A 9,194-nucleotide genomic window follows, 5' to 3' on the forward strand; every position below is an offset into this window, starting at 1 on the left:
AGGTATTTAATGTTCAAACTGATAAACTTTATTGTTTTAGCAAATAATCATTAACTTAGAATTGTATGGCTGCAACACATTCCAAAAAAGCTGAGACAGGATCATGTTTACCACTGTGTTACATCACCTTTTCTTTTAACAACATTCAATAAATGTTTGGGAACTGAGGACACTAATTATTGAAGCTTTGTAGGTGGAATTCTTTCCCATTCTTGCTCGATGTACAGCTTCAGCTGTTCAACAGTCCGGGGTCTCCGTTGTCGTATTTTCCGCTTCATAATGCGCCACACATTTTCAATGAGAGACAGGTCTGGACTGCAGGCAGGCCAGTCGAGTACCCGCGCTCTTTTACTACGAAGCCTCGCTATTGTAACACGTGCAGAATGTGGTTTGGCATTGTCTTGCTGAAATAAGCAGGGGCGTCCATGAAAAAGACGTTGCTTGGATGGCAGCATATGTTTCTCCAAAACCTGTATGCACCTTTCAGCATTAATGGTGCCTTCACAGATGTGTAAGTTACCCATGCCATTGGCACTAACACAGCCCCATACCATCACAGATGCTGGCTTTTGAACTTTGCGTCCATAACAGTCCGGATGGTTCTTTTCCCCTTTGGCCCAGAGGACACGACGTCCACAGTTTCCAAAAACAATTTGAAATGTGGACTTGTTGGACCACAGAACACTTTTCCACTTTGCATCAGTCCATCTTAGATGAGCTCGGGCCCAGAGAAGCTGGCGGCGTTTCTGGGTGTTGTTGATCAATGGCTTTTGCTGTGCATAGTAGAGTTTCAAGTTGCACTTACGGATGTAGCACCGAACTGTATTTACTGACAATCGTTTTCTGAAGTGTTCCTGAGCCCATGTGCTGATATCCTTTACACACTGATGTCAGTTTTTGATGCAGTGCAACCTGAGAGATCGAAGGTACGGGCATTCAATGTTGGTTTTCGGCCTAGCCGCTTACATGCAGTGATTTCTCCAGATTCTCTGAACCTTTTGATGATATTATGGATTGTAGATGATGAAATCCCTAAATTCCTTGCAATTGTACTTTGAGGAACATTGTCCTTAAACTGTTCGACAATTTTCTCACTCACTTGTTCGCAAAGAGGTGAACCTCGCCCCATCTTTGCTTGTGAATGAGGGAAGCTCCTTTTCTACCCAATCATGGCACCCACCTGTACCCAATTAGCCTGTTCACCTGTGGGATGTTCCAAACAGGTGTTTGATGAGCATTCTTCAACTTTCTCAGTCTTTTTTGCCACCTGTCCCAACTTTTTTTTGGAACGTGTTGCAGTCATAAAATTCTCAGTTGATGATTATTTCCTAAAAACAATAAAGTTAATCGGTTGGAACATATATTGTCTTTATAGTGTGTTCAATTAAATATAGGTTGAACATGATTTGCAAATCATTGTATTCTTGTTTTATTTATGTGTAACACAACGTCCCAACTTCATTGAAACTGGGGTTGTAAAATAGCTTGCCATAATTCTCTCCAACACATATTGTATTTGATTAAAAAAAAAAAAATCAAAATTACAACTGAATGCACTTACAAAATCATCATCAGTGTTAATTTAAACAAGTATGAGAACATAAAATGTTAAAATGTATAGTGCTTAACAAATTACACCACCTGTCATTTCTGTCACAGAGACCAATCAGCATCATGAAATGCTTTAATGAGGACCTTTCATTCAGCCTCAGTCAGCCGCCCACATTTCACCATTTTGAGCAGGAATGAGTAAATTCAAACTGAATTCAATCAAATTTGAGCTGCCTTACTGGGCTTCTCCGAAAAGTCAGAAATGAATAAAGCATACTGTAACCTTCATCCATCCATCCATCCATTTTCTGAGCCACTTCTCCTCACTTGGGTCGCGGGCATGCTGGAGCCTATCCCAGCTATCATCGGGCAGGAGGCGGGGTAAACCCTGAACTGGTTGCCAGCCAATCGCAGGACACACACAAACAGACAACCATTCGCACTCACATTCACACCTAAGGGCAATTTGGAGTTGTCAATTAACCTACCATGCATGTTTTTGGGATGTGTATAATCCAGTCCAGACTTTAAAGGCATTTTTCCCTCTAAAAATGTATTTGGACTCGTACTAACTCAGAGTGTCCCTCTATCATTTCGATGTCCTTTATTGTGTTATATTGGACAGTATTCTTTTTCATCAATATTTTTCTCTGCTTATTGCTTGTGAGGAATCAAATGTCTTACACGATGTGGCTAAAATACCAAATATGGGCCCTTAACGATATAGTGAACTTTTTGTCTCATTGTTTTGTACTTTTCATGTTTTCTGTTGTATTTATAAGGAAAGGATGACTTTAAAAAAAAATTGCATAAAATTAAAAACAACCAACTGAAATTCTATTTGTGGCTTTTTGACCTGCCTTATTGTTAACTTGGCAAATTTAGTCGCTAAGATTTAAACCAATGCTCCTCCTTTTCCTCTGGCACATCTTTGAAATAATCAGATGGAACATTTCAGCAATGTTGAGCACCACAGAGAGGACGGCCATCGCCAACATGAAGATGATGAACACAGTTTTTTCTGCCGGACGACTGATGAAGCAGTTTGTGTCAGTCTGACAGCTTCCGCCTTGGAACGTAATCTTATCAGGCATGAGAATGAAGCCGTAGATAAAGTACTGACCCACAATGAAGGCCACTTCCAGCAAGATCTTGAACAGAAGCTGCATCATATAGCTGACCAACAAAAAGCCTTTCAGCTTCACCTTGCCATGTTCATCAGAATATTTAGGAGATTTGATTATCCAATTTGAGTCCCGCTTTTGCTCCAAGTGTCTCCTGAGCTTATTCTCTTTGCGAATAACAAGCAGGACGTGACCCAGATAGATGAAAGTAGGTGTTGAGACAGTGAGGATCTGGAGAACCCAGAAGCGTGTATGAGATATGGGGAAGGACGCATCATAGCAAGCATTTTTGCAGCCGGGGCTTTTGGTGTTGCAGTCCATGTTGGCTTGTTCATCTCCCCATATTCGTTCCACGCCAGCTGCGAGAATGAAGATTCTGAAAATGAAAAGAACACTCATCCAGACCTTGCCAAATACAGTCGAGTGTGATTCGACCTTGTCCAACATCTCCGATAGGAAGGACCACTCCCCCATGACGGCAGCCGATCGCTCACAGATCTGTGGGAGAAAATACAAGCAGTTATACTATGCATGTCAAATATTTAATGAGAGTCAATGGGTAAAAAATTTGTGCACACCAGACTGGAAATGTCACAAAATCAGACAACTTTAGTCATCATTACTGTATATACTATTAATCCTGCTCATCTAAACATACAGTAGATATGTAATATACATATTTCAAAAAAAAAATACGTATTTTAGGGCTGCAACTAACGATTATTTTAATAATCGATTCATCTGTCAATTATTTGTTTTTCCATTAACTGATGCATCGGATGAAAAAACATTTTCAACATTTCCACCCCTTTGTTAGAAAACAGGACTTTATTTGTAATTGAAGAAAAAACCATGTCAAGTCAAGTTTATTTGTATAGCCCTTAATCACAAAAGTGCCTCAAAGGGTTTCACAGGCGCACAATTGGCAATGATTGACGATATCCAAAAATCTTAACCCCGCAATCGGGCAAAGAAAAAATGCACAAACAAATGGTGATGATTGAATGATTCAGTTCCTGGTTTGCGCCATAATGTCAGAAAATCTAATTAAAAAAATGTTGATCAGTTTTTTCCAAAAGAAAATCTGATGTTTGCAAATGTCTTATTTTGATTAAACACAAAGATAGTCAGTCAATATTTACTGTTAAGAGTCAATTAAACAAGGTCTCTAAATGATTAATCCATGATCAAAAGAGTTGTTAATTTAATATTCGATTAGTTACCTCTAGTTGCGCCCTCTATTTACTAGCTGCCACTGAGCGATGAATTGTTATAAGTATTGCAGTTTTCCTGATTTTTGGATGTGGCTAAAATGGCGGAGCAATTGTGACTTTTAGAATACATTTATTTTCATTTTACGAGGACTTTAAAGTATAATACTTTTACTTTTTTTGTGTATTATTGTGTTTGTAGTTGAATATGTTGCTAAGTGTAGCTAACAATGGAAACCAAAATATTTTGTAACAATAAAAACTGAGTGTGCGGTCCACACCTTCGTTGCGTATACACGCACGGCATAATTAGAAACTGGTTTTCACTCTGTTCCTTTTCTATGGCAGTCATTACTTTCATGTGGTCTATATTAGTTAACAAGTTTCATACCAGTCAGCGCATTCTACAGAACTTTGATGTAGATGGCTCTACATCCATTTTGTCTCTTACATTCTTGCTATTCCTCGAAGCTTATGTTCCTCATTTCCTTAATTTGATTGTTGCTCATCACAAAATAAAATGAACCATTCATTCTTTTTAATCCTTCAGGTCCACCTGCCTCCCCATGAAGGAATTCTGCCCAACTTTAATATACAGTATATTGTATTGAATATTGTGCTGGAGCTACAGAGTTTATATTGCAACAATACACCCTTTCAATGAATACAGGTCATTACTAAACTTTACCACACACTTTAACTTTACAAGCCTTGAAAAGAATGGATGGTATTAAATGGGTCTACAATTGAATGAAAATCCACATACAATATTCATATAACAAACTTTTATTGGAACCGTGTTGTAATAAAAAAAAAAAAAAATCATTTGTACATTCATTGTACAATGTTTATCTGTCAATCCCACCACTTTAATGAAATAATACAATCTCCACTTACAGTATATAATGCTTTTGTTAGATAGAATCTACTGTATATGCTAGGTGCAATAAATCTTTATATTTCCTTCCAATTTGTTCCAGATGACTGTTGATCATCAACATTTATATTCCTGAGAGCTGTGAAACACGAACATATTCTCTGTCATATATCTTACATGTTAACAACTCAATAAATTAAACTGTATTATTCAAATAATAGATCTTCATAGAGAGTAACAATGGTGCCTACCTAAGCAATGGTTCCTGCTTCCTTGTGTTGTTGCGCTTGCTCTATAACAGTTTCACTTCCCTCTTATAGCTTATAGTAAACTTGCAGAATCATCAGATTTATCATACACCGACCCACTTGCACTCCCTCACGCAGTGTGACTATCACTCAGCGCAGTGATGACACAATTTACGCTGAGGGATAACTTTGTTGCTAGTACCTGACAACACCTTATTGTTCCACTATGCATGAGTAAGTCTCACACTTTTTCAACTGCCACACAGATAACCTTTTAAAACATATTGAACTTATAGCTGCTCCATAGAGTTAATGCTAAATCCTTGATTTCTTTTCAGTTGCTTGGTTTCTAAGGTACCGGTGAAGTGTAATGAAGTGTCAACTCGTAAAATGCATGCTTGGGGCTCACTTGGGGCAGATGAGCTATTCCCGCTTATTACTATGCAGTTTTTAAAACATAGTTTTTACTCTCACTCCTACACTACGGTAAAAAACGCATACCGTGCTATACCTCGTGCAGCCCTGGGCTCGTCTGATCACTGCTTAATTCACTTAATACCGACGTACTAGCAAGAACTTAAATGTGCGAAGCCTACAGTGAAAACAGTCAAAAAGTGGACCAATGAAGCCAAGATGGAACTTCAAAGCTGTTTAGACTGCACAGGCTGGAGTGTCTTTGAAAATTCAGCTGGCAGCCTGGATGAATATCCGAACACTGTCACATCCTATATCAGTTTCTGTGAAGAGGTTTGTGTAAGAACAAAATCATTTGGAACATTCAACAACAACAAGCCGTGGTTCACTGCTAAACTTAAGCAGCTTCGCCAAGCTAAGGAAGATGCATATCAGAGCGGGGACAGGGCCCTGTATAATTGAGCTAGAAACCAGCTTACTAAAGAAATTAACATTGCAAAGAGGATCTATGCAGCAAAGTTGGAAAAACAGTTTAGCCCGAACGAATCAAAATCAGTCTGGCATGCATTCCAATCACTGACTAATTACAAGCGACGATCCCCCCCAAGCTGAGAACAATAGCACACTAGCCAACGACTTGAATACCTTCTACTGCAGATTTGAAAAGGACAGTTTCACTCCACACACCCACCCGGCCGCACCCGCGACCACAACCACACCTCTGACTTCTGCGTTAACCATCCATGAACAGGATGTGAGACGCATCTTCAAACAAGAGAAGATTAACAAAGCGACAGGACCGGACCATGTGTCCCCATCCTGCCTCAAAGTCTGCGCGGACCAGCTCGCTCCAGTCTTCACTCAGATCTTCAATAGATCTCTGGAACTGTGCAAAGTTCCATCCTGTTTCAAACGCTCCACCATCATTCCAGTCCCCAAGAAACCTGCAATCTCGGGTCTGAATGACTACAGGCCTGTCGCTTTGACATCTGTGGTCATGAAGTCCTTTGAACGTCTCGTGCTGGACCACCTCAAGAGTGTCACAGGTCCCCTGCTGGACCCCCTGCAGTTTGCCTACCAAGCGAACAGTTCTGCGGATGATGCAGTCAACATAGGACTGCACTTCATCCTAGAACACCTCGACAGTGCAGGGACCTACGCGAGGATCCTGTTCGTGGACTTCAGCTCAGCGTTCAACACCATCATCCCTGAACTCCTTTCCACCAAGCTTCTCCAGCTCAGCGTCTCACCTGCCACTGCCAGTGGATTTACAGCTTTCTGACGGGCAGGACACAGCAGGTCAGGCTGGGGGAGGCCACCTCATCCACACGCAGCATCAGCACTGGGGCACCCCAAGGTTGTGTCCTCTCTCCGCTGCTCTTCTCTCTCTACACGAACGACTGCACCTCAGCGAACCCGACTGTCAAGCTCCTGAAGTTTGCAGATGACACCACTGTCATCGGCCTCATCAAGGACGGTGACGAGTCTGCATATCGACAGGAAGCGGAGCGGCTGGAGCTGTGGTGCGGCCGACGCAACCTGGAGCTGAACACGCTCAAGACGGTAGAGATGATCGTGGACTTCAGGAGGCATCCTTCGCCACAGCTGCCCCTCACGTTGTCCAGCCGTCTTGTGTCAACCGTCGAGACCTTCAAGTTCCTGGGAATTACAATCTCTCAGGACCTGAAGTGGGCGACCAACATCAACTCCGTCCTCAAAAAGGCCCAGCAGAGGATGTACTTCCTGCGGCTTCTGAGAAAGCATGGCCTGCCACCGGAGCTGCTGAGACAGTTCTACACAGCGGTCATCGAATCAGTCCTGTGTTCTTCCATCACAGTTTGGTTTGGTGCTGCTACAAAAAAGGACAAACTCCGACTGCGACGGACAATCAAAACTGCTGAAAGGATTGTCGGTACCCCCCTACCCACCATTGAGGCCTTGCACGCTGCCAGAACTAAGACAAGGGCGTGCAAAATCCTCTCTGACCGTCTGCACCCCGGTCACCAGCTCTTCCGGCTCCTTCCCTCAGGTAGGCGCTACCGATCAACGCAAACTAGAACTAGTAGACATTCCAACAGCTTCTTCCCTCTTGCAATCAACTTCTTAAACACCTAACCTATAATTCCAGTACAACAAGCTGGAAAGTTTTTGACTTGAGTTCGTTGTCACATTTCTGTGGGGCCAATTATACATTACTCGTGCACTCACTGTAGTTGTCTCGCCATGCTGCACTATTTGCATATACTGGCCACTCATGCCAGAGTAGCATCTGCTCCATTTGCACACTGATTGAGGAGTATCTGTAGCATTTGCACGGCCGACATTGTCCCAGATGATCGCACTACTCGTCACTTTAGGCCGCATGCACTCCTTGAGGTCTCGGCGCCCTTTGCACGGTGGTCGTTGCACCGGACTATTGCAATGTTGGTCGTTCGAACTGCTCTAAGTGCTAGAGGACTCTGCATCTTTTTGCACAATTGTTTTTTGTCAATGTCTTTATGTCTCCAAAGTGTTCTGTAAATTGACTGTCTGTTGTACTAGAGCGGCTCCAACTACCGGAGACAAATTCCTTGTGTGTTTTGGACATACTTGGCAAATAAAGATGATTCTGATTCTGATTCTGATTAAAGACTGTGTGATGAAAATGGCAGAGAACACTCCAGAGCCTTAAGGACCAAACAAGAGGGAGAGATTTATTTGCTTTTGTCTGTTCCGCCGTAGATGACATACAATTACAGTGGAATAAAATCACGGGGATTATTACGGATGGCGCACCTGCCATGGTTGGCGAGCACAGTGGATTATCAACTCTGGTGTGTAACAAAGTAAGCGAAGAAGGAGGTAAAGCTATGAAACTTTATTGTATTATTCACCAACAAGTTCTATGAGCCAAACATCTGAAATATGATCACGTTATGAAACCGGTGATGTAGGCTATTAATTATATTCGCTCCAAAGCCCTGTGCCACCGCCAGTTTCAACAATTTCTACTGGATATCCACGCTGAATACGGAGATGATGTGTATCACACTGATGTAAGATAGCTCAGTCGGGGGTCTGCACTGCAGCGTTTCTACTCACTCAAAGAGGAAATTGGATAATTCTTGGCAAAAAAAGGGACAACCGATGCCAGAACTAACCAAGCCAATATTAAAGCCTTTCGGACCAAGCTGCTACTTTTCATAACCCACCTGTCACAAACGCAGCCCAATACTACACATTTCCAATCTCTCCAAGAAATAATGACTTGTTTTCCAGCGCACAATATCAGTGCGCAAACGAGGAGGTATGCCGCAAACATCTCATCTCAGACTGAGGAGTTTCAACAGAAAAGGAGATTTTTTTCTTCACCCGTTTCCGTGGATCTCAGTGACGTTCCAGCCCACCTGCAGCTGGAGCTCATTGAGCTACAGTGTGACACGGAGTGTCGCAGCCGGTGCCAACGACTCCCTCTTGTCAACTTTTACCAGCAGCTGGATAAAGACAGGTTCCAAGAGATTCGAACATTAGCTAAGAAAATGTTGAGCTTGTTTGGCTCGACATACTTATGTGAGAAGACATCCTCAGTCATGAACATGAATAAGAACCGCGTGAGGACAAGACGAAGTGACTCCCACCTGCGTGACATCTTGCGCATTAAAACCACCGCTTTTGAGCCAGACCTGCCCCATTGACTGCAGTCGAGATCTCAGTGTCACCCTTCTGACCATATATACAGTGTATGTCAAGTTTTGTTGTTGTGACTTTTGGCTCGTCCCATCATGTCAGC

General features: G+C 42.3%; 1 protein-coding gene across 1 annotated transcript; it reads right to left on the reverse strand.

Moving 5' to 3' along the window:
- Window positions 1-1,405: 1,405 nt before the first annotated feature.
- On the reverse strand, window positions 1,406-5,099 carry LOC133417115 (gap junction Cx32.2 protein-like). Its single transcript, XM_061704619.1, has 2 exons — window positions 5,015-5,099; window positions 1,406-3,173 (listed from the first exon to the last, which is right to left on the reverse strand). The coding sequence occupies exon 2, from the start codon at window positions 3,147-3,149 to the stop codon at window positions 2,433-2,435; it is 717 nt and encodes a 238-aa protein (XP_061560603.1). The 5' UTR covers window positions 3,150-3,173; window positions 5,015-5,099; the 3' UTR covers window positions 1,406-2,432.
- Between the last annotated feature and the right edge of the window lie 4,095 nt (window positions 5,100-9,194).

The sequence above is a fragment of the Phycodurus eques genome, chromosome 18 (assembly GCF_024500275.1).
Source record: "Phycodurus eques isolate BA_2022a chromosome 18, UOR_Pequ_1.1, whole genome shotgun sequence".
NCBI classification, from domain to species: domain Eukaryota; kingdom Metazoa; phylum Chordata; class Actinopteri; order Syngnathiformes; family Syngnathidae; genus Phycodurus; species Phycodurus eques.

Excerpts from the sequence above, each read along its gene's own strand:
- LOC133417115 (XM_061704619.1), bottom strand. The coding sequence starts at position 3,149 with ATGGGGGAGTGGTCCTTCCTATCGGAGATGTTGGACAAGGTCGAATCA.